The sequence below is a fragment of the Eschrichtius robustus genome, chromosome 2 (genome assembly GCF_028021215.1).
Source record: "Eschrichtius robustus isolate mEscRob2 chromosome 2, mEscRob2.pri, whole genome shotgun sequence".
NCBI lineage: Eukaryota > Metazoa > Chordata > Mammalia > Artiodactyla > Eschrichtiidae > Eschrichtius > Eschrichtius robustus.
Window position 1 is genome coordinate 166,644,939 of NC_090825.1, and position 24,762 is coordinate 166,669,700.

Here is a 24,762-nt window from a genome sequence, read left to right on the forward strand (position 1 = left end):
GTGCACATCAGTTCTCAATTTATTACATCTTGCCTCCAAATGTACCTTTCAATATGTCCATTACTCTGTAATATACCAATGAGTTCCTTTCATTGTCTCCTTGCGAGTCAGTGTAATGTTAATCTTTCTCAGTAGAGGGTACTGGTGAAACATTGCAGGAAGTGTCAGTGGTAGAGGTGTGAAGATTCCTGGTGAACCTGCCCCACTCATGGGTCTACAACGTCATCCCTTTGCGACTTTGCAGACATGACCTGGTGAAAATCTTTCTGTAGCCTTCTTGACTCAAAACCCAAAGCCCCCACGGTATCCCACACACTCTGCAGGCCTTCTGTCCCCACCAGCAACTGGACTCCTGATGTGTGCTCATACCACCAGTTACTGATCACCTGTTCCTCCACGTGCACTTCAGGGGGTGGCCTTTTGCTTGCCTGGCAACTCCAGCCCTGCTTCGGTCTGGCCAAACCAGCAAATATCTCTGCCATCTGGTGGGTCAAACCACATCTTCTCCAAGGGGGTTTAAGCTCTTCCAAATTTGCCCTTCCTTTGGGATACTCCCTCAGCCCTAGGAAACCACATTAGAGTTTCCTTTTGGCTGCGCTGGGTCTTCGTTGCTGTGCGCGGGCTTTCTCTAGTTGCAGTGAGCAGGGGCTACTCTTTGTTGCGGTGCGTGGGCTTCTCATTGCGGTGGCCTCTTGCTGCGGAGCATGGGCTCTAGGCGCGCAGGCTTCAGTAGTTGTGGCACGCTGGCTCAGTAGTTGTGGCTCGCAGGCTCTAGAGTGCAGGCTCAGTAGTTGTGGCTCACAGGCTTAGTTGCTCCGCGGCATGTGGTATCTTCCCAGAGCAGGGCTCGAACCTGTGTCCCCTGTATTGGCAGGCAGATTCTTAACCACTGTGCCACCAGGGAAGTCCCCTGGGCTGTTTTTTAAAAAGTCAAATCCTATGGTGCCTGTGGTTTGCAACTTGCATTTTTCATTTAAGATTATGCTCTGATTATTTGCTTACCTCATTGCATATTCCTCAACATCACTTAAGAGTATTTTGGCCTCTATATGAAGGTGATGCAGAGAGAAAAGACCCCAGGTCAGATTTTCACAATCCGAAGAAACCCACGTGACTGGTCTCCCAAGCCCCCTCATGTCCCCTCCCAGTCACCCCACCACGAGGGCAATCCCACTGTCCAGACTTTTAATAGCAGACCTTAATTTCTTCTGTTCCCTTTTAAATGTCCTATAATTGGAATAACCAATCTGTCCTCTTTTATGTTCAGCTTCTTTCACTCAAAACAAGGTATGTGAGATTTCTCTATAGTGTTGACCTCATTCTCATTGATGTGTTGAACGGGTATAAATAAGTCAGTATTTCTATTTCTATTCGTTCGTATTAATATATTGATGAATATACACTTGATATTCATTATTCTGTTGATGGGCATTTGGATGGTTTCTGGTTTGGGGTGAGTATAAACACTTGGACCTCTTGAGTGTATTTGTCAGGGTGGAATTGTTGAGTTCCCTTCAAGATATGGATCGTTTCTGCAAGTGGTTGTGACATATTCACCTTTTAAATTTTAGCCATTCTTGTGGGTCTGGACACCGTGTCTAATGGCTGGACAGCATACCACTGTATGAATGTTCAGTTGATTAATTTAAACCACCATTTGGGTTGTTTTCAGTTTTGACTCTTCTAAAAAATATAGTGATGAACATCCTTGAGTACTTTTCTTTATGCGCTTGTAACTGCCCCCTAGCAATCACCTTTTTGGTTATTTCCAGTTTTGTTTTTAGGTACAAAATAGCACTGGATGTATGTAAAATAGATAACCAACAAGGGCCTACAGTATAGCACAGGGAACTATACTGAATACCTTGTAATAACCTATAATGGAAGAGAATGTAAAAAAAGAATGTATATGTATATATGTATATACATTTATGTATATATAACTGAATCACTTCTCTATACACCTGAAACTAAGACAGCATTGTAAATCAACTATATTTCAATAAAAATTAAAAAAAAAAAAACCACTGGAATAGACTTCCTTGCGCATTCATCTTTTTGGTTTTTTTTAAAAACCCAAAAACGTGTGTGGAGGAGATTCACTGACAATTGTAGCAGAAGTGCCAATTTTTAAAAAAATTAATTAAGTTATTTATTTTTGGCTGCATTGGGTCTTAGTTACTGCACGTGGGCTTTTCTCTAGTTGCAGAGAGCAGCGGGCAACTCTTCATTGTGGTGCGCAGGCGTCTCACTGCGATGGCTTCTCTTGTTGTGGAGCACGGGCTCTAGGCACACGGGCTTCAGTAGCTGTGGCACGTGGGCTCAGTAGTTGTGGCACGTGGGCTCTAGAGTGCAGACTCAGTAGTTGTGGCGCACGGGCTTAGTTGCTCCGCAGCATGTGGGATCTTCCCGGACCAGGGCTCGAACCCGTGTCCCCTGCATTGGCAGGCGGATTCTTAACCACTGCGCCACCAGGGAAGCCCAGAAGTGCCAATTTTTGATGATGGCTTTATCCTACCCTTTGGCCTAACTGGTATTTCTCTAGTTTTACCTCTGAATGAGCGAGATTTGCAAAGAGAAAAAAAAAAGTTTTTTTGTTTTTTTAAGAGAATTTAGTTTTTTTGCTTTTAACATCTCTTTTCGTTTTGGTCTCGGGGACAGAGCCAGCCCAGGGCAGTGTTGCTGCACAATGCATGGGATGAAGGGCTGAAGGCTGCTTCCTCTTGCAAGCTGGCTTCTCAGATTGCACCTTCTCTTCCTGCTTTTCCTCCAGCTCTATGACCCTCCAAGGTATGAAGTCTGGCTGGTCCAGCCAGAAGGGGGTACTTCTGCAAAGTAAGTGTCTTATGCTCCAGGTTATACATCAGGGCTGCTTGACAGTGTCTGAACTCTCTCTGCATCAAGGTACTTCTGAAAGCCAGTCATCCCCTCATTCTTCCCTCTACCACCCTTCCATATGTCATTGATCTATCCATCATCTATGTTATCCCCCATTCATTCACTGATCCATCCAGCCATTCATCAATCCAGCTTCTATTCTTTGATCTCTTTACCAATTCCTTCAGCTTTCTTCATTCACACACACATTTATCTACTCAGATTTCATCCATCCTTCTGCCCACTCACCTATCTTCCCTCCCTCCATCTATCCATATATCCCGCCACCCACCCACCCATCCACACATTTATCCATCCACCCACCTACTCATCTATCCATCCATCCATTCCTCCAACCATCCATTCCTCCATCCACCCACACATCCATCCATTTATCTGTTTACTCGCTCATCCATCCGTTCATCCATCCACCCATGTGTCCATTTCCTTATTTACTTATCTGTTCATCAATTCATTCATCAACTTCATTTACTCATCCATTTGCAACCCTACACTTCATCCATTCCTCCAACCCATCCAGCATTCATTCGTCCACTGATTTATCCATTCAGTATCTAGCCATGCGACCATCTATCCATCCAACTTTCAATCCACTCACCCACTCATTTACTGGTCAAGCTAGCCACCCAGCCAATACCTGTTCAAAACCTGGAGCCAAGCCCTGTGACTGAGATAGGGCCACAGAAGTGACTCAGACTTGGTTCCCGCCCTCTAGGAATTCACAGTCGATGGAGAAAAGCAAATAATAACACCAGGCTCACGCACACACAAACAAGATATTTCCAAAATACTGTGATCAGTGCTGTACTCACAGTATGTTCCAGATACAGAAGAAGGTCGAAAAGCAGATAGGTGGTCAGACATTCAGGTGAGAACGTGCCCTGTGTGCTGATGTTGAAGTAGCCACAGGATGATGAGGGAGACACGGGTACCAAAGGCCACCTGGGCATGTGGCTGGGAGAGAGAGGGCCTGCAAAGGAGAGGAGGAAGATTGCAAGGTGCCAGGAGCAAGAAGATGTAGGTTCTGGGGCGAGTACCCGCCCCAGCCAGGAGGCCTCGTGTGTACATTACGCCGGCTCCCTGACCGCCTTCCTATAACCCCCCCACAGGCAGAGCTGAGCCACCTAGGAACCAAGACAATGCAGCAAGCAACACAGCTACAGGTGTCACCCAGTGGGCAGAGCCCCTATCAGCCCGTCCGCAATCTCCAAGGCAAAGCAGGGACACTGCGTCCACAGCTACAGGTGTCACCCAGTGGGCAGAGCCCCTGTCAGCCCGTCCGCAATCTCCAAGGCAAAGCAGGGACACTGCGTCCACAACCCCAGCATGAGCCACCTGCATCCAAGGAGACCCTTCTGCAACAGCCGGGCAAGGACAAGATGGTGACTCATCGTATCCCACGCCTCCGGGCTGTGGTGGAGAGCCAGGCCTTCAAGAGTGTCCTGGTGGACGAAATGGACATGATGCTGTCCCACGCAGCCACCCTCATCCAAGCCAAATGGAGGGGCTACCGGCTCCGGCAGAAGCTAATCTCTCAGATGATGGCGGCCAAGGACATCCAGGAGGCCTGGCGACGCTTCAACACCAGGTGCCTCCTCCAGTCTGGCAAGACGGTGGAGAAAAAAGCGAAGGTGGAGGAGGGGGACATCCCTTACCACCCGCCCCAGCAGGTGCGGTTCCAGCATCCGGAAGAGGGCAAGTCCCTTCTGGCCCAGCCCACCATGGTGAGCAAGGAGACCCAGTTTCCTTCCTCCAACAGCCTGGCCGCTTATACTCACCAGCTGGCCCTGCTGCAGTCCCAGGGCATGTCACAGCCGGGTACGTGCTCTGTCGGAGGCCCCAGCGTCGCCTTCCTTCCACACCAGACCGTCGCCATCAGACTTCCGTGTCCTGTGAGTCTAGAGGCGAAGTGCCGCCCATGCCTGGTGACAAGAACCGTCAGAAATGCCTGCCTTGTCCACGTAGAGGGGGACACGATGAAGACCAAGCAAGTAACTGCCAGAACCAACAAGGCAGGAGCCCCAGGGCCACCACCACGCGGAAGGTGTGCCCAGGCAGTTCAAGGACAACTCAAGATCCAGACCCAGGCCCACATGGAAGCAGCGGTCCTCGAAGGGCCACCACAGACAGGCCCAGCACCTGTGATAACCAAGACCCCACCCCAGCCGGTGCCCACAATGACAACGACCAAGACCGCACTCCAGATGTACCCAGCGGCCCCGATGACCAAGAGCCCAGCCCAGACGTGCCCGGCAGCCACAGTGACCAAGACCCCACCCCAGACGTGCCCACAAGCCACGGGGACCAAGACTCCACTCCAGTCGTGCCTGGCGGCCATGGTGAGCAGGATCCAATCCCAGCCGTGCCCAGTGCCCGTGGTAACAATAACCAAAACCCCACCCCAGCCCTGCCCAACGACCCCAGTGACCAAGACCTCAGCTCAAATGAGACCATCAGCCTCGATGACCAACACTTCACCCCAGACACGACCAGCAGCCACGATGGCCAAGATCCCACCCCAGTTATGCCTGTTGCCCTCGATGATCAAGTCTCCAACGCAGACACGCCCTGCAGCCACAATGACCAAGGCCCCGCCCCAGACGTGTGCAGTGCCCGTGACAGCCAAGACCCCGCCCCAGGTGCGCCCGGCAGCCACGGTGGCCAAGACCCCATCTCATCAGACACTCCAAGGCGTCTCGGTGACCAAAGCTCCTCCTGCCCAGACACGCCTGGCGGCCATGGTAACCAAGACCCCAGCTCAGTTACGCTCGGTAGCCACCATCCTCAGGACCCTGTGCCTGCCCCCTCCAGCAGCTGGAAATCTCAAACCTTCATCTTCAGCAGCGGCGGCAGCTGGAATTCCCGACACCTCATCCCACACGTGTCTAAGTGGACCGAAGGCCAAGGCTGTGGTGAACGCGAGGCAGGCAGCAGGGGTGACCAAGGTCTCATCCCACTCATACTTGACTGAGGGAAAAGTGAAATGCTTCCCCCCATCACATCTGGGGGCTGGGGATCCCAAGGCTCCAGCCAGGCCTCCTTCGGAAGGTGAGAAAATCAAGGCCTTCTCCCAGAAACGGGTGAAAACGGAAACAGCATCTAGCATCAGTGTGGCCATGGAAGTGCCTGTGGTTTCGTCCTGGGCAAAAGTGGCTGAGGACGGGAACAAGCAGGCACACCTGAGGACGGACGTCGTGAAGGCCCTACCCCAGGTATGTGAGCCTATAGAAACAGCTGTGGCACATCTGGGTACATGTCTGCCTCGGGCACAACCGGCCCCGTGTTCAACCACAGGCTCGCCCCAGGCACGTCTGCTGGCCGAGCTGACCAAGCCCCTGTCCCAGGCACATGTTTCTACCAAGCTGACCAAGGGCCCGTCCCAAGGACATCCACCCCCTGAGCTGACCACAGCCCTAGCCCAATCACATCTGGGCATGTGTCTGTCCAAGGTGCAGTCCCAGGCACATCTGCCCACCAAGCTGACCCAGGCACAGTCCCAGGCACATCTGGCCACAGAAACAGCCAAGAGCCTCCACGCAGCCCGCCAGGCCGCTGAGCTCAGCAGCAAGACCCAGTCCCAACCGCTCCTAGTCGAGTTCAAGGCCTCCACCCAGCCCTGCCAGCACATCAGCGCTCTGCCCCGAGCCAAGCCAGAGGACAGACTGACCCAGCTCCTGTCCCACAGCTACGTGCAGGGCCAGGCCACCCAGGGCCCACGCCAGGGGGCCTCTGAGACCCAGAACGTGCTGGTGCCTCTGCTGGCCTCTGCTGGACACACCACGTGCCATGTCAAATCCTGGGGGGACAGGGGGGCCGCCTGGGCCCAGCCGTCAACAACCAGCCCAGCCCCGCCCTGCCAGGAGGAGCTGGCAGCCTCCCAGCTCGCTTCCCTATGTGCCGAGCTGGCTGCCCTGCTGGGCTCCCAGGAGAACCTCCGCGCCCTGCTGGCAAAAGCCCTCTCCCAGGGGGAAGTGAGGGCGGCCCTGAACCAGGCCCTGTCCAAAGAGGTCTCGGGAACCACGACGGCCAAGGCCCTGCCCCAGGGCATCCTGGGCACGGCGCTGGTGAAGGCGCTGTCCTGGGGCAAGCTGGCCACCAGCCTGTCCTGCGCCCTGTCCCGGGGCGAGCTGCGGGCGGAGCTCACTAAGGCCATTCAGGGCAGACTGGCGGACGTGCTCAGCAAGGCCCTGACGGAGGAGGAGCGGACCACCTTGAACCAGGCCCTGTGTCAGGGTGAGCTGGGCGCAGTCCTCAGCCAGTCTTTTTCTCAGGCGGCCCTGAGGTCTGGAGTCGTCCTCCCCAAGGCTGCCGCGAAAACGGCGGGAAGCAGGGTGACCGCGATGCCGACCCCAGTGGAGGTGGACTGCAGGGGGAGCCCGTCGGCTGCATGGGGGCCCACCCTGGGCCCCATGAGGCTACAGCCCAGCAAGGTCAGGGTTCCCTGGGGTGGGGCCTGGGAGGGTTTCATCACAGCCTGGCCCTCCAGGCTCTTGGAAGAGGTGGGGGATGGGGCCATGCTCGGGGGGGTCACCCTGCTCATCGGTGGTCTCTGTGGGTGCCTCCTTGACTGCTGGACTCCTTGACCCCTTGACCATTCATCAGTATCCCCTGATTGCTGCCCTGGACCCCACTCTGTCACAGGAGATGGGACCCAGCAGAGACACCCTAAATCTGTACTTGACCCCCAAGGTCCGTGAGGCAGATGTGTGCCTGCACCCAAGGGCTAGTGAACTGGCATCAGATCTCAGTCCCATGGTGAGTGATGTGGACCCCAATTTGCCCAACTCGCCCCACCAGCAGCCGCCCCCCAGTCTATGGCAGCCACTCATTGCCAATGGCGTGGGCCCAAGCATGAGCCGGCCATCACTGGCCAGTGGCAGCACGACCCCAAGCGCCCACAATCCACACGAGGTCAGCAGGCTGGCCCCACGTCCATGGGTGTCGTCGGGGGAGGGCAGGGTGGTGGCACCGGGCAAGCTTCCCAGCACTACAGGTCGTGGGAGGGGCACCCACTCCCACCAGTGTGCCGCCGCCTATGGGGGGTCGGCTTGCGGGTGTCAACCCTCCGGGGTCAGCAGGGTACCTCCTGGTGTGTGTCGACCCTCAGTGGCCAGAGGTCCGCAACAGCCATCTATGGTCCCTGAGGAGACCATGCAGAGAACTCGGTCCCCAAGTCATAAACGAGCCTCCATGGGCACTAGGGAGATGACCAACAAGGTGACCCCAAGTCCACCACATGCCTCCACGGTGAACAAAGCACAACCACAGGCCCCCAAGGCCTGTGTCATAACCCCAGATCTCCGGCCCGGCTCCATGGCTCCTGGTCATCGCTGGGCACTCAAGACTCAGGTTGATCCCAGTCTGTTCCAAGCCTCCCCAGGCAATAGGCTGGCACCCACCCTTCCCCGTACCGCCATCCCTGGGCAGGAGAAAAATCAAACACGGGGTACCATTTCCAGTGTTCACTGCCCACAGGAGCTGATGACTAGCCATATACTTAATGAACTGGTGTCCACTTTGCCACAGGGTCCAGACAGTGACCTGGCCAGAAGCTTCTCCCAGGGCTCCACAGACTATGGCCCCAATATGAGCAATTCCCAGAGCTCACTGCGCAGCTGCGGTTCACTCAGCCTTTCCACCAAGTCTGTGGCCAGCATGACCGCTGTTGACCTGGTGGAGGAGGAGTCCTGGGAAGCCAGCTTGGACAGGGACCTTCATCTAGATCCTCTCCTCTCCAGGGCGCCTGTGGAGAGGTCCCAGGGGCCTGGGAATATGGAAGAGACTGAGAGAGCAGGCCATAGGCACATGACCCCAAACCTCCACGACCAGTCTTCTGCAGCCTCAGAACTGATCCCCATTCTGCATCACAGTTCAGTGGCCAGTCGCATGACCTTGAGTGTCCACTGGGGCTCAGATGATGAGGGAGATATGTCCTCAGGCCAAAGCTCCATGAATCTGAAGGAGAGCTTGTCCCAGAAACCCTATAGGACTGGGTTGACCAGAAGTCTGTCTTTGAGTAATGTGGTCCCTATGGTCTATTGGCGGCCATCTGTGGCCAGTAGGTTGACCCCATGCCTATCCCAGCCTACAGTAGCCAGTAAGGTCGCCCCAAACCCAGACCAGCTCTCTATGGCCAGTAAAGTGATCGCCAGCCTATCTGAGCCATCTGTGGCCAGTAAGATGACTCCCATCCTAAGCTTTCCATCTAAGGCCAGTAAGATAACCCCCAGCCTAAGCCAGACATCCAGGACCAATAGGGTGGCCCCTAGCCTAGCTCAGCCATTGGTGACTGATGGGGTGGTCCCCAGCTTTGCACAGCCATTGATGGTCTGTAGGGTGGCCCTCAGCCTAGCCCAGCCATCCATGGCCAGTGTGGTGGCCCCCAGCTTAGCCCAACCACCTGTGACCGGTGGGGTGGCCCTGGGCCTAGCCCAGCCATCTATGACCACTGGGGTGGCCCCCAGCCTTGCCCAGCCACCTGTGAACAGTGAGGTGGCCCCTAGCTTAGCCCAGCCGCCTGTGACTTGTAGGCGGACCCCCAGCCTAGCCCAGCCACGTGTGACCAGTGGGTGGCCCCCAGCCTTGCCCAGCCACCTGTGACCAGTGGGGTGGCCCCCAGCCTTGCCCAGCCACCTGTGACCAGTGGGGTGGCCCCCAGCTTAGCCCAGCTGCCTGTGACTGGTGGCAGGGCCCCTAGCCCAAGCCAGCCACCTATGACTGATGGGATGAACCCCAGCCTAGGCCAGACATGTAGGGTTGGTGGGGTGGCCCCCAGTCTAGCCCAGTCATCTATGACCATTGGGGTGGCCCCTAGCCTAGGCCAACCATCTTTGACCATTGGGGTGGCCCCTAGCCTAGGCCAACCATCTATGACCATTGGGGTGGCCCCTAGCCTAGGCCAACCATCTATGACCATTGGGGTGGCCCCTAGCCTAGGCCAACCATCTATGACCATTGGGGTGGCCCCTAGCCTAGGCCAACCATCTTTGACCATTGGGGTGGCCCCTAGCCTAGGCCAGCCATCTTTGACCATTGGAGTAAACCCCTGCCTAGCCCAGCCATCCTTCGCCAGTGGGATGACTCCTAGCTTAGGCCAACCTCCTATGGCTTATGTGGTGGCCCCCAGCCTAGGCCAGCCATCTATGGCTGGTGCGGCGTTCTCCAGCCTGGCCCAGCCATCTGTGGCCAGTAGGGGGACGCCCAGCCTGGCCCAGCCATCTGTGGCCAGTAGGGGGACGCCCAGCCTGGCCCAGCCATCTGTGGCCAGTAGGGGGGCGCCCAGCCTGGCCCAGCCATCTGTGGCCAGTAGGGGGACGCCCAGCCTGGCCCAGCCATCTGTGATCAGTGGTACGGGTTGTGCACTCTGTCAGCCAAGTTGGGCCCGTAGGGTGGGTTCAAATCTACTGTCATCAAGGGTGAATGCAGTGGCTCCCAGTCAGTGTCATTCATCTTTTGCCATTGAAGTCACCTCACGTGCACCATATCCATCAGTGGCTAACAGCATGGGCCGGGGTCTGAGCCAGCCAACTGTGTCTACTAGGGTGGACCCATGTCAAGATCCTCTGATGGTTAGTGGGGTGACCCCAAATCCCCAGGCCCCTGAGTTCAGCAAGGTGGCCCTTGGGTTTCATCAGCCATCCAGTATCAGTGGGAGGCACCCAAGCATAACTGAACAATCTGCTGTCACTGTTTCAGCTCCAAGTCTCTACCAGGCATCTGCGGCCAGTGGAGAGGACTCTTGTCTGGGCCAGGGAACCAGTATATCTCAGGGGATTCTGTTCAGGGGCATGGCTACAAGCATGTCCCAGGGCACCATGGCTGCTGGCATGCTCCCAAATGTGCCTCAGGGGACTTTGGCTGCTGGCATGTTCCTAAGTATGTCTCGGGTACCTATGTCCCCTGGCATGTCAGGGAGTATGGGGTGGAGAAGTGTGGTGACTGGTATGGGCCCAAGCCAATCTCAGGTGACCAGGGGCATGGCCCCCATTACATCCTGGGCCTCTGTGGCTGGTGCCCCCTTGATTCATGAACCAGTCTCAGAGGCGGGACCTGGCTTCTCTCCGGCTTCAGTGCCCGGTGGATTGGATGTGAGTTCATCCAAGTTTTCCCTCACCAATGTGGGCCCCGGCATATCTCAGGTCAATGTCGATCTCCCAATATCTTTGGACCAACAGTGTCCTTCTGTGTTTCCAATCTCCAAATCCAGTTACCAACAAGCAGATGCTGTCAGCCAGGAGCCTGGGATGGGCATGGCCAGTGGTGTGGTGCCAGGTTCTGTAGCCAGTAGGATGACCACAACTGTGGCCCTAGGTACTATGGCCGGTGGCATGACCCCTAGTCTTTCCCCAGGGTCCGTGATCAGGGGTGTGGGCCAGAGCCTTCCTCAAGGGTCCACGATGAGTTGTGTGGCTCCCAGTCTTCCACCAGGTTATATGGTCAGTGGTGTGGTTGAGACCCTTCCCCCAGGGTCCGTGATCAGTGGCATGGGCCAGGGCCTTTCCCCAGGGTCCATGATCAGTGGCATGGGCCAGGGCCTTCCTCCAGGTTCTGGGGCCAGTGGCAAGGCCAGAACCCTGCCTCTGAGTTCTGTCACGACTGCAGTGTCCCCCAGTCTGATTGCAGCATCCCTTGCTGGTGGGAAGAGGCAAGGTCTCTCTGTAAGACCCTCAGCTAGTCTAACTGCTCCAAGCCTGCTCCTAGGTTCAGCGGCAAGTGGGGTGGGCTCAAGTATCCCTCCTTGTCCTGTGGCCTCTAGTGTGGACCCAGCATCTATGCCTGGGGGACTGGATCAGAACCTAGTTCTGGAGTCCATGGCTAGTACAGCTGGTCCACCCTCCACAGTTGGAGGCGTGGCCCAGAGCCTTCCCCAGGGGTCCATGCTGATTGAGATCTCTCCTCGCCCATATCACGGAGCCCTGGCAGGAGAAGCGTCCACAGCCTCCTTCCAGGCATCCCGTATCCCTGGCCTGGCGCAAGCTCATCTCCAGGAAGCTAATGGCACAGCCAAGGGAGTGTACCAAGTGCCTACGGTTCTGCAAAGAGCCTCACAGTTGAGCCAAGCTCTTGGGATGATGCCATTTGAGACCACAGGCCACCAGACTGTGATGAAGCCAGAGGACCTGGACAAGGCTTTGCCCCAGGGGTCCATATCCAAATGGGAGTCCGAGGTCCTTGAGGCAACCCCGTGGATGTCCCATAGTCCCCTGGCAACTGACATCGACCACAGTCAAGAATTCCCTGCAGAGGATGAGACTCTTCCCAAAGACCAAATGCCGCTCTTGGAGGAGGTGGCTCCCAGCCAAGCTATGTCTATGACCGGCGGCATGGCCTCTGTCCCTCCCCAGTCCCCGAGTTTTGCCAAGCACTCCATGGCCAGTGGTGGCACCCCAACTCTGCATCAGAGGTCAGCCAGCAATTGGGGGGCCCCAGTTCCCACCTTGTGGCTGCTAGTGGGGTCCCCGGTGTGCAGACAGGGTCTGTCAAGGGCACTTTTGCTCATCAACAGACGTCAGTGTCTCACACTGTACCCCGGAGCCCCTCCATGGTTTATGTTGTGCCCCGGAGCCCCTCAGCTTATCAAAAGGCTTTGGAGGCTCACATTATGCCCCAGAGCCCCTCGGTGGCTCACATGTCCCGGAGCCATTCCCATGGGATGATGGCTTCTACTGTCACCTCAGGGTCACCCAAGCTGGCCCATGGCAGTACTATGGCAACCGGTTTGCGCCCAGGGTCTGTGGCTGGGATGGGGACCCCAAGCACTTCCCGGAAGTCAGGGGCCACCAGCGTGGCCTCACATGTGCCACTTCATCCACCCCTGGTTAGAGGGGTGGCATCCAAAGGGCTCCAGAAGGCAGCCATCCCCCGCGCGCTCCAGAAGCCAGTGTCTGGGGGTCTGATTCAGGATGCCCATGAGTCCCTTGGCCCTAGAAAATCCTTCAGGGCCATACATGATGTCCCTTTCCCACAAATGCCAGACAGTTCTGTGGCTGGGACTGTGCCCGCCCATCAGGAGCAGGATGCCCCCAGGTCCTCACAGGAAGTTCCTAAACATTCCACAGGTGCACCGCTGGCCATAACGCCAATAATCCACACTGGTGAGGTGGCACAAGGGACGGTCATCCCTAGGCTGAGTCCGGGGGTTCGGAGGGTGTCTCTGGGCTGTGAGTCTTCACCGAGTGGTTCCCGGCGGCCCCTTTTTAACCAGGAGTCGCCGCTGGTGTCTCGGAATTCCCTTAGCTCCGGGCTCCTGCAGACAGTCACAGGGCATCCCTGACTCCCGCTGTACTCCAGGGTCCTGAGGACGCTGGCGTGTCTGGCGGCCAAGCGTGGAACTCTGCCGTCCCCAGTGTAGCGGTCGGGCCCAGGAACAGCACTGCGGTCCCTGGCGGCACGTGGGAGCCAGCCAGGAACACTGTGCCGTGGGATGTCATGGCGGCGGTGGATCCCAGACAGCCGGTGGAGCTGGTGGCGTCGGTGCAGGCTGCGGAGAAGATAATCATCCATGCGGTGGGCATTATCCAGGCGTGTACACGTGGCTTCCTGGTGCGCCGTACCATCAAGGTGTGGCATCAGTGGGCCATCACCATCCAGGCTGCTTGGCGTGGCTACTGTGTACGGAGGGACCTGGCCCGGCTCTGCAGAGCCGCCACAATCATCCAGGCTGCGTGGCGAGGCTTCTGCACCCGCCGGAGCTGCACCCAGCAAATGCTGCTCCCAGGCATGTGGGCTGAGATGGGCAGCGGGGCCAGGACAACGTCTGACCACCGCTGCTTTCAGTCCTGCCGGCCACATGTCTGTAGTCTCTGCCAGTCACTGAGCTCCGGGCTGGGGAGCCCACCCAGCGCGGTGATGCTTGTGGGTTCCAGCTCCCGCACATGCCACATGTGCGGCCATACCCAGCCCACCCGGGTGGTGCATGGCACGGGTCAGGGTGCTGCAGGCCAGGCCGGCATGCCACGGGGCTGCACCACCCGGTCAAACCCCTGGAGCCCCTGGCAACCCCATCACCAGAACAAGGCAGCCACGGCCATCCAGTCAGCCTGGAGGGGCTTCACTGTACGCTGCCGGCTGAAGCAGCAGCAGTTAGCAGCCAAGATGCTTCAAGCCACCTGGCGCGGCCATTGCACCCGGGCCTCTCTCACCACGGATGCGCTCTTGGGACCAGCGGCGTGGGACAACTCACAGCACACGCAGTGGCCAGGTGTCTAGGACCTTGGCTTACCAGTGGGGGAACACCAGGGGAGGAGCCATGTGGCTCTCTGAGTCTAATGAATAAAGCCCTCCACAGTCTGGGTCTTGGTCTACCTGTGCTTACGGGGGTGTCTCGGGCATGGTGCGAGGGAACATGAGAGGGATCTGGAACATCCTGGACAGGAGGGGCCCCAAACTTCCAACCATGCAGTTGGCACCTAGGGTCTGTGGCTGGGATGGGGACCCCAAGCCTTTCCCGGAGGTCAGGGCTGCCAGCGTGGCCTCATATGTACCATCATATTCATCCACGGCTAGCAGGGCAGCATCCAGTCGGTTCCAGATGGAAGTACTCCAGAAGCCAGTGTCTGGGGACCTGGCCTAGAATGGCCAGCGTGAGTCCCTTGGCCCTGGAAAATCCTACAGGTGCATGCATGGGTGCCTCATTCAGGAAATACTAGAGGGTTCCAGCCACATCCAGATTTGGGGGGATGCTAGGCCCACCCCCAAGGGGCCCCGATCTGGGTGAGAGAGAGCCGTACACAGACATCCCCAGCCGGTGGGATCAGGGACAGGGCAGAGAGGGAGAGAGGGGGCTCGGAGCCCCCAGAGGGGGCAGCCTGGCCAAGAGGAGGGGTAGAGGGGGGTGACAGCGTGGGTTTGGGGCAGCCATAGAGGGGGCACAGAGTGATGGGGGTTCCAGGGGGAACTAGAAGGGGCAGAGGGTGTCCTGAGGGGATAGGCAGAGTGTAAAGACTTCAGGGTCATGAATCAGCAGGGTTTGTTAGGAGAGGTGGAGGGGTCCAAGTGGAGAGGGGGGTCAGGAATGTCGCCCCTGGTGAACCGTAGCGCCCCCCAGAGGCCCTGCGTCCGGAAGCCCTGCCTCCGCCTCGCCCCTGAGCAGCTCCGCGCGCCGCCAGCAGGGGGCGCACAGGTGTAAAGAACAGGCACCTGGCCACACACCTGTGCGGAGCCCGCAGTCCCCCCTCCCCACGCAGGAATGGCGGGCTCCCAGCTGCCGCAGCCGCTTCTGCGGCTCTGGTGCTGCTTGCTGGCTCTGGCGCTGCTGCTGAAATCTGGTGGGAGTTTCGGAACTACCAGTGTCACCTCTACAGGTAAGAACAGGTAAGGAGATCCAGCTTCCAGGAAGCTGGAGGGGGCATATGGCCTAGCCACACACCTGGCATCTGGACTCCTCCCTTAGACCACGCTGCTCTGCCACTCCATCCCTCCCCCCAAAAGGGCTGCTCCTTCTCCCAGAAGCAAGGTGGGGAGGTCGTGAGAACAGTGGGAGCACCACCACCCTTCCACCCCCCGCCCCAGCCCTGAGGCTGCCAGTTCCGCCACCCCAGCATAACCTGAACCAGCGAGAGGCTGGTGAATGCCTCATACCCAGTTTGAGGTTCCGTTTCAAATCTCAGTTTTTCTTAGCCAGACCCCAAAGGGAGAAGTGTGAGGTCCCCAGGACCATGGGGGTGCGGGCGGGAGAAGGGCTCACTTCCTGGTCACTGAGCATCTATGGCTCCCAGGAGAAGTTCCTGGCGCCTGACTTAATTTCTTTTTGCTTCCCTATAAGACAGTTCCCAGGGTGGAGAAGTCGTCGCTCTCTCTGACCCATGTCCCAGCCCCAAACCTGGAATATCAGAGTGGAGGCCACCACACGTGAGACTCTTATAGCAGACAGGGGCTTCACTCAGAAGTCACCACATTTATCCCCATTTCATAGCTCTGGAAACTGAGGCTCAGGCAAGGTGAGTCTCCCAGCATGTGCCAGACCCAGATTAGAACCAGTTGACTTGGCTCATGCCAGTCTCCTGGTCTAGGAGTCTCTGGGCAAAGCAAACTCCTGGCACAGTGCATAGAAACAGCCCCATTTTACCTTCTGGTCAACTCTCCAGCAGCTCGTGAGTGCCTGCTCTGTGCCAGGCACTCAGTAGAGTTTATGTCCTCAACAACCTCCTCCTTGCAGGCCCACTAGTTTTCCTCAGTTTGCTTTAGAAGTTCAACTCCTCAGAGGTCTAGCTTGGCTTGGGATCCACTGTGGCCCCTGAGTCATCTTCATTTCAGCAGAAACCTCTTGTCATCTGTATTCCTCCTCAAATAATGGTGGGAGGCATTTTGGGGAGGCTGAACTCTTAGTCCTTGACTCCTTGGAGGTCTTTGAGGGGCCTTCTTCCCATTTTCCAGTCACCTGGGGCCAGACTCTACCATTCTGAGCCTCAGTTCCCCACCAGTAAAATGGGGATGAAGTCAGGCCAGTGCACCATGCCTCTTCTAGACCCATCTGTCATCCCCGCAGGGCCTGGGAAACTGGACAGAGAAACAGGGTCTGCATGTGGACCTTGCCCCCTGCTGGGGCCAGTGCCAGATATTATTTCCGCATTTCTGCTGCTTGGGGTGAGGCAGGGGAGGAAGCACAAAGATTGGTCCAGGGCAGAGTGGATGGGGTGGGGCAGGGAGTGGTTGACGAATGAACTTGCAAGCAGTTAAGGTGCCCAGCAGCCTGGAACTGGGAAGGAAGTAATTGTGGGGGGCAGCCCATGAAATCTTTACCCACCCTCAGCCTGGCCCCTGGGCTCCGTGTCTAGGATGGGGTAGAAGCTAGGGAGCAGCTGGAGCAAGGTAGTGGGGGTTCCAGAGTCTTAGAGCCCAGGCCTCTGTGCCCCCAATAAAACTCTGAGTTTAGCCATGGGGACCTTCCAGGTACCTGGGGAAGGAGATTAGGGCTGATCCTCCTTGGGAGCTCAGAGGTGGATCTCTGCCATCAAACATCACCTTGTACCAGACCTGCGTGAGCTCTCAGAGACTCTGACTTCCTGTGATGTCCATTTTACAGACAAGGAATCTGAGTCCCAGAAGGTTTAAAAGAGTTGCTCAGCATGCTGCTTGGGTTGCAACCATTCCCTATATCCAGAGATTTCTAGACCCCTGAAGCAAGAGTAGGGGGCAGGGAGGGTCCACCCTGAACTGGAACCCTGGCTGTAGGAGTTCAGATAAGGAAATTCAGACAAGGGCACCTCAGTTTCCCACTGAGCACTCACGTGGTGCACTAAATCCTCCAAGTCTCCCTAAGTGCTGGGCGTCGTCTCTCTGACATAATAGGGAAAGAGGCATCCAGAGGGGAGTCTGGGCCAGGGTCACAAGCCCTTGTTCCTAATCATCTCCTCCCTGCACCCTAATGGTGTTTTCTTTTCAGGTGTTGCAGTCTCAGAGATGGAGGACTTGGCTTCCAATCCTCTGACTTCTCCCTCCAGCCACCCCTCCCCTACTTCAGTGGAAAACCTCAACAGCCAAGAGAACACAGAGAGAGGCTCCATCCCCCACCCTAGCACCCCTAGTTCAGAGGCAGATTCCATAACCCCCTCAAATTCAGAGGCAACCTCCACCATGCAGCCCACCTCCTCACAAGCAGAGACAGTCACCCACGCCAGCTCTGGCTCTCCCAGTTCAGAGCACACCCTCACCTCCCACTCTAGCCCCCTGAGTTCCATCTCCTTGACCACCCTGCATCGGAGCCCCACTCACCCCAATCCCAGCACGGTGCCTTCCTCCGTGTCCTCGGCCACCACTGACGGGACATCCGTGGCCTCTGACCTTGGTGAGTATTGGGACATTTGGGCAGATGGGGGATGGTTGTGGATACCAGGGTGCAGTTCTGAGATTGACCACGAGAGGGAGACACAGTCCTAAGAATATGCTGGGAAGGGCCTCGTCTCCCAACCCCAGCATCACCTAAACCTCTTCAGACCTTCTTCATTCCAAGCACGTTTTATTAAGCACCTATCCTGTGTCGGGCCCTGTGAGACACAGTTATGTTGGGAGACAGGTTATAAGTAAATTACATATTTGTTTATAAAAGAACAAAGTAGAGCAGGATAAGGGGTTGGAATGTGAGTGCAAAGGATTTGAAAAATTTTAAAGACTATTCAGCCAAGGTCTTGGTTTGAAGGAGGCGAAGGAGGGAGCCACGCAGGTAGCTAGGTGGAGAACAGCCCAGGCAGTGAGCACAGCAAGTGCAGAAGCCCTGAGGTAGGACTGTGCCTGGTGCATCTGAGGAAGAGTGAGATGGCTGGAATGGGGCTAGTGGGGGGCAGTGAGGGTGGGGAAGTTGCAGGGTGTGATCATACAGGGCCCCAGGGGTCCAATAGAGGCCAAGCATTTTCAGAGGGTCTAGAAAAATCTGTCATTCAAAATAATACATTGTCTCCAAAACATGCAAAGAAGAGTGCAAACATGAAGCGTAATAACATTTTGCTTAAAGTCACAGGATATAAACCATCTTCACGAAGTGTCAAATTTTGCACGTATCCTCAGAAAATCCCTGCATTTGGGAACAGAGTTCTAGGTTGGATCATTTCTTTCACTTTGCAAGAACTCCCAGAAGTGGCCAACAATAGCTGTGGAAACACAGTGAACAAAATTGATTGCTTGTACACAAATATATTCAAAAGAAAAAGAAAAAAGAAAAGAAAAGAAAAGAAAAACAAGAAAAACAAAAGTAAAAGGATAAAAATGTGCTTGAAAAAATGGTTACAGCAGAGACTGGAGAGGGAATTAAGCACAGCTTCCTGAGAGGGGACTTAAAAGGCACTGGGCCCTGGTGGGTGTCTCAGCCTTAGAAGGGATGGGGTCTAGGGCTGACTCAGAGCTCCCCTCCAGGTGACACTGGGGCCCCCGAGTTGCACAGGAACCCAGGTGTGGTGGTGGCCGTGTGTCTGCTGGTGTCTGTTTTGCTCATCGGATGTGTGATAATGGCCGTGAGGTGCTGCCACACAGGCGTGTCTGAGTTCCAGAAGCTGGATGAGGTATCCATGGGGGTGGGGGGAGGCTAGGCTGGGGGGATTGCCCCCCCAAGCAGGGCAGGCCCCTGCTGCAAAGCCCACTGGTGCCTGAATAACCTCTTGTGTGTGTTCCTCCTTCAGGGGCTTGTGAGCCGAAGGTCATCCTCTGCCTGTCACACACTGGAGTGATCCTCAAGAGGCTGGGATGGGGGGCTTGGATGGGGCTGGGGTGTCTGGAGAGGGGCAAGGCTTGTGGGAATAAAGCCCCTGCTGTTCCTCTGAGGCATTCTGAATCATGGATTCATTTGACAAACATTCTTGAGTGCGTACTATGTGCTGGGGTCACAGTGGGGACCATTTCTCCACCCTTATGGAGCCAACAGTCTCAAGGGGAAAGACTGACAACAGCCAGGGGATCAAGTGACATAATTTCAGATGGCTGAGGGCCAGAAAGTCACAGATTGGGGTTGTGGCTGGATCCCAGGGTCCCATGTGTCCAGGTTTGCAGAGAGGGTGGGGAGGTCTCTCTGGAAGGTGCACCACGTGGCTTGTGGGATCTTAGTTCCCTGACCAGGGATTGAACCCGGGCCTTCGGCAGTGAGAGCGCAGAGTCCTAACCACTGGACCGCCCAGCGAAGTCCCTGGAAGGTGATATTTGTGCCAAGACCTGAAAGGGCGAAGGAGCCACCCTGGGGGAAACCAGGGAAGGTGTCCCAGGAAGCAGGCACGGCAAGTACAAAGGCCCTGTGGTAGGAAAAACTAGGGGTGTTTGGGAAACAACAAAGAGATGAGCAGGGTCAGAGCTTGGTGAGGGAGGGATCTGTGGGGCACGAGGTGGGCTATGGGAAGAAGTGTGAGTTTTAGCCAGAACACCATGGGGGAGTCTCCAGCCAGCAAGTTCCAGAATCCGACCGGTCTTCTTTCAAGCCTTTAGGAGGGCAGATCGGCAGGGACAGCCTGTGCAAAGGCTTAGACGCTGGAAAGAGCCAGAAGCATGCAGAGAACAGGGAGTCAAAATGCCCTCTCTCCTCGACTCCCATTGCCTCAGTCCTGTTTCCCAGGGTCTGAGCATGGGCGTCCACTCTCTTCCCTCCCATTGTACAGGAGGGAAAACCGAGTTTGGGGAGGGGCAGGCCTGGGACTGGGGACCCTGGTGGGTCTGTGGGTTCTTCCTTCTACCCACTCCACCCCCAGGGACTTTCCAGGCTTCTCTAGCAGATTGGGACACGGAGGCTCCAGGCTGGGTCTCGACCGTGTGCCTTGGCCATGACTCAGGCCTGGAGCTGCCCCCTCAAGGCTGAGTTTAACCCACAGTGAGATGGGTGGTCAGAGAGGCTGGGGGTCAAAGTCACCCAGCACATCGAGGTGAAGCCCGCCCAGGGGAGGGTCATGCTCTGATGATTCTTGGGGCAGAGGGGACAGCAGGGCCTCCCAGGCAGGCAGCAGGTCTGGTGAAACATTAACTCATGGCAGCTTGGGAGGTGGCAATGCCACATGAACCCTTTTCCCCTGGCCACAGCCCTCCTCACCCCACAGCCCCTCCTGGGGGCCCCAGGTTCCTGCTGCAGCTCCAGCCCCCACTGTTTGTAGAGAGGGTGTTGACCAGAGGACCAGAGAGGGTCATCAATCTGCCTGGGGCAGCAGAGCATGGTGGGCAACTTTCCCGGAGCCTCCAGGGACCTCCCGAAGGCCATCTTCAAACTCCTGAAGACATACCTCATGGGCTCTGGCTGTGAAGCCCATGTCTCAGACCCCAAGCTGGTAAAATCCTCCTATTCTGACCTCAAAACTGCACCTCTCTCTGACTCTCTGTCTCTCTGCTCTCTTTCTCTGTCTCTGTCTCCATCTTTCTGTCTCTCTCCATCTCTCTCCCCGTCTCTCTCTCCTCTTCTCTCTCTGGCTCCCTCCCTCTCTCATAAGCAAACACAAGAACAATTCAACTTAACACCTGCCCACGCTGGGTCCGCCCCTCCCCCTCCCCCCCTGCTCCCCCCACAAACACACGTGGTCACACGCTCCTGGCCACTCTCTCTCACACCTTCTTGGTGACACCCTCACACCCTCCCAGTCGCTCTGCCCCCCACCTCCCGGCTGGGTCCTGAGGGTAGTATGTGGGTGTGTCCTGCTCAGACCTGGCGCTCAGACAGTTAAGGGGCTCCACTTGGGCGGGGACCCTGGGCCGCCTCTTGGGCAGGCTAAGTCCTCCCCTCCCCCGCTCCCTGCGAGGTCACAGGACTCAGGCAGGACTCAGTGGTGGCAGTGAGCGTCAGGCCTACCCAGGCCTCGCAGAGCTGGAGTGAGTTTGGGGGGTTCTCAAGTAGTGGGCTGGGGTCCCTGCACCCTCCAGAGCTTGGCTGGGAGCTAAATGGATCTCCCATGGGGCCAGGGGACTTCTTCCTGAGGGTCCCGATGTTCCAAAGCTGCTGACTTGGGCAGGGAGTTGGGAGGGGGCTTGGGGAGTATGTCTGGGCACCGAGCCCACTGCCCTTAGACGGAGGCCCCTGCAGAGGGCCGGGTGGTTGCCCCACACTGGTGCCTGTGGTCTGGCCCAGGTTACCTTGATTATCTGCGGGCTCCAAGAGAGGATGTGGGGTATGGGAGTGGGCCACCTGTCTGGGGGGGGCTCTCACAGGAGTATAGCAGGGCTCTCAGAGCCCAGAGGTCTCACGTCCATCTCCCCAGGTTCAGAGACACCTCGTGCTGCCATGCGGCGCAGCAGAACAGCGCTCTCCTTCCCGCTAAACGAGGTGAGCAGTGGGGAGTGGGCTGTGGCTGACGTGGGGTGCCCTTGTCCAGGCCATGGGGGAGGGGGGGTCCCAGTACTTGGAAACACCCAGAGCTGCCTGGAAACCCACTTACAGATGGGGGAACTGGATACCCTCAGTCCAGGGTGGGGAGGGTGTGAGGCCAGACATTCGGGGCAGGGAAACTGAGGCAGGGGAAAAAGACAGTAGTGAGTGGGGAACTGGGCAGAAGCTGGATTTGAATCCCAGGCTGATGCCTGAGTGGCTGGTAACTTCTCTGGGACTCTATATGCTTGTGTAAAAAAAGGGGGGGCTCAAATTTTGTGGCCGGAGAGAAGTCAGGATGAGGTGGTCTCCGGCAACAGGCAAGGTCCCACACGCTTTAACTCATTTAGCCACGCCCCAGCTGTCTGTGGGAGGAGGAGAAAGATAAGGGTAGCCCCAGTTTACAGATGAGGAAACTGAGGCCCAGAGAGGCTACCTCTCCCTTAAGGTGAACGGTTGAGCAAGATTTGAACCTGAGTCTTTGGGACCCTTGTCTGTGCTCTGAACCCCTGCCATTGAGCTGAGCCCCCAACTGCTCCAGCCGCCCAGGACAATCCCTGGCCCTCCTCTTTCATGTGGTGTGTGACCAGGCAGCCCCAGTGAACCCTGGCAGCTGGCTCCCTCTCCAAGTCGCACCTTCCTCCTCTGCAAAGTGGGGACCACATTATGCTCCCCCAAACACTCAGTTTACAGCATCAGTCATTCCACTTGCACGTGGAGCGCCAACTGTGCTGGGCCTGGGAACATGGAGGCTCACAGGCTGGGCAGACAGAAATTAAACCAAGATAACCTCTGGAGGTGGGTGAATGTGAGTGAGGCTGCCCAGGCTGGGCAGGGAGGGCTTCTCTGAGGAGGTGACTTTTGAGCTGAAGAATGGATGAAAACAAGCAGCCAGCCACGGGAGAGCTGGGGGAAGGGAATTTCCTACAGAAGGCACAGCCTGTGCAAAGGCCCTGAGGCAGGTTTAAGGAGCAGCTACGACAAGGCTGGTGAGGCTGACGCAGGTTGAGTGAGGGGAGAAGAGGAAGGTGAGAGGTGGTGGAGGGCAGGGACTAGGGCACGTGGGGTCTTGGGGGCCTGCGGTGAGGGGTGTGGATTGTGATCTAGGGGTGCTGGAGGCCACAGGAGGGTTAGGATCAGTCAAGGGACAGATTTAGGGTTTGTCTTAGAGGCAGGACTTGGGGTCGCAGCCAGAGCTAGCTGATATCAGGATTTCAGAGACAGGAGAGATGGACAAATCAAAAGACAGCTTCTCAGCTTCCCCGCAATCCCTTCCCCACCCAGGGCCTCCCGCCAGGCCTTCTGTCCCCACTCCAGACTCTCACGGAGGAAGGCAATTAGTCTGGAGTGGTAGGTTGATTAACGCTGCAGCTGAGAGGCCCGGAGGACCCTACCCTCCCCCACCTGCAGCTCTGAGAGCCCCCATCCTTACCTTACACCACCCCGGGGGAGGAGCAGCCGGGCTAGGTCCTGGGAGTTGGGGCTTGCTGAAGAACCCACCACCCAACCCCCTGCAGATGCTGTCGACTGCTCCCCACAGGGCCTGTCTTGTCTGTTTCACCCCCAAACCAGCCAGGCCCCCCACAAGCCCAGACCCAAACATCAAGCTGCCTCCTCTGGCTCCCCCTGGGGGCCATGTGGAACCTGAATTCACCAGATTGTGGTGCTTCCTCCCAAATCTTCCCCATCTAGGTCATGGTGGCCCCATTCATCCAGAGAACTGTGTGACAAGTCACCCATCACAATCACGAGTTACCCTTGAATCTCCTTGAACACCCTATGGCCATGGCCCATCTCTCAGCCACCAAAACATGTCCCGCATCCACTCATGGGCCCCACCCTGGCCCATGTCCCACCCAGGTGCTGCCCCAGCCTCTATCCTCCCCCAATGGTCCCTGATGCAGACACAGGAGGCTTCTTAAAATCATAAAGCAAGTGGCATCTCTTTTTTTTTTAATTTTTAAAAACTCATCAGGGGCTTCCCTGGTGGCGCAGTGGTTAAGAATCCGCCTGCCAATGTAAGGCACACGGGCTCGAGCCCTGGTCTGGGAAGATCCCACATGCCGCGGAGCAACTAAGCCCGTGCGCCACAACTACTGACCCTGCGCTCTAGAGCCCGCGAGCCGCAACTGCTGAGCCCACATGCCACAACTACTGAAGCCCGCGTGCCTAGACCTCGTGCTCTGCAACAAGAGAAGAGAAGCCACCGCAATGAGAAGCCCGTGCACCGCAACAAAGAGTAGCCCCCGCTCGCCACAACTACAGAAAGCCCACACGCAGCAATGAAGACCCAACACAGCCAAAAAATAAATAAATAAAATAAATAAATTTATTAAAAAAAAACCTCATCGGTGTTTATTTATTTACTTACTTATTTTTGGCTGCGTTGGGTCTTCGTTGCTGCGTGCAGGCTTTCTCTAGTTGCGGCGACTGGGGGCTACTCTTCGTTATGGTGCGCGGGCTTCTCACTGCGGTGACTTCTCTTGTTCTCTTGTTGAGCACGGGCTCTAGGCGCGCGGGCTTCAGTAGTTGTGGCACACGGGCTCAGTAGTAGTGGCTCGCGGGCTCTAGAGCGCAGGCTCAGTAGTTGTGGCTCACGGGCCTAGCTGCTCCGCGGCATGTGGGATCTTCCCGGACCAGGGATCGAACCCGTGTCCCCTGCATTGGCAGGCAGATTCTTAACCACTACGCCACCAAGAAAGTCCTGCAAGTGGCATCTCTTGAAAGCTCTCAATCCACTCCCAGAACCACCCCTGAGGCCCCACATCAATTCCCCACCAACCCACCTCCCCGCACTCCACTCCAGCCTCCCCTCGCTGTTCATCAAACCACACCAGCTTGTTCCCACTTCGGGGCCTTTGCACATTCTGTTCCCTCTGCCAGGTATGCTATTTTCCTAGTTCTCTCCTGGCCAGCTCCTTCTCCTCTTTCCAGTCTCAGCTCAAAGTCATCTCCTCAGAAGGGCCCCTAACTACACCTGAGCAATATTACTGGCCCCTCGCCCAGTCACTCTCCAGGCCCTAACATGGTTTAATTTTCTTTCTAGCACCATACGAACTATCTTTTTGTACTGAATGAATAAATGAATGAATATAAATGTGGGCAAG

General features: G+C 56.6%; 2 protein-coding genes and 1 long non-coding RNA gene across 4 annotated transcripts; all 3 read left to right on the forward strand.

The window, feature by feature from the left end:
* The first annotated feature begins 3,846 nt into the window (after nt 1-3,846).
* IQCN (IQ motif containing N) lies at nt 3,847-14,106 on the forward strand. Its single transcript, XM_068534963.1, has 3 exons — nt 3,847-3,915; nt 4,008-7,328; nt 13,189-14,106. Exons 1-3 carry the CDS (start codon nt 3,847-3,849, stop codon nt 14,104-14,106), a joined length of 4,308 nt encoding a protein of 1,435 aa, XP_068391064.1.
* A 952-nt stretch (nt 14,107-15,058) lies between these two features.
* On the forward strand, nt 15,059-19,077 carry CIST1 (colon, intestine and stomach enriched 1). 2 transcript variants are annotated; one of them, XM_068534727.1, is made up of 4 exons: nt 15,059-15,200; nt 17,282-17,683; nt 18,745-18,890; nt 19,008-19,077. In XM_068534727.1, the coding sequence occupies exons 1-4, from the start codon at nt 15,086-15,088 to the stop codon at nt 19,053-19,055; spliced, it is 711 nt and encodes a 236-aa protein (XP_068390828.1). In that variant the 5' UTR covers nt 15,059-15,085; the 3' UTR covers nt 19,056-19,077. The 2 variants fall into 2 exon arrangements, with proteins under 2 accessions (XP_068390828.1, XP_068390829.1); XM_068534728.1 differs by lacking the exon at nt 15,059-15,200 and adding an exon at nt 16,620-16,707.
* Nucleotides 19,078-21,123: 2,046 nt separating this feature from the next.
* Nucleotides 21,124-23,439, forward strand: LOC137759932 (uncharacterized). The gene is made up of 3 exons (XR_011073217.1): nt 21,124-21,162; nt 21,549-21,613; nt 23,348-23,439. It is a non-coding gene; the product is annotated as an uncharacterized lncRNA (long non-coding RNA).
* Nucleotides 23,440-24,762: the final 1,323 nt, after the last annotated feature.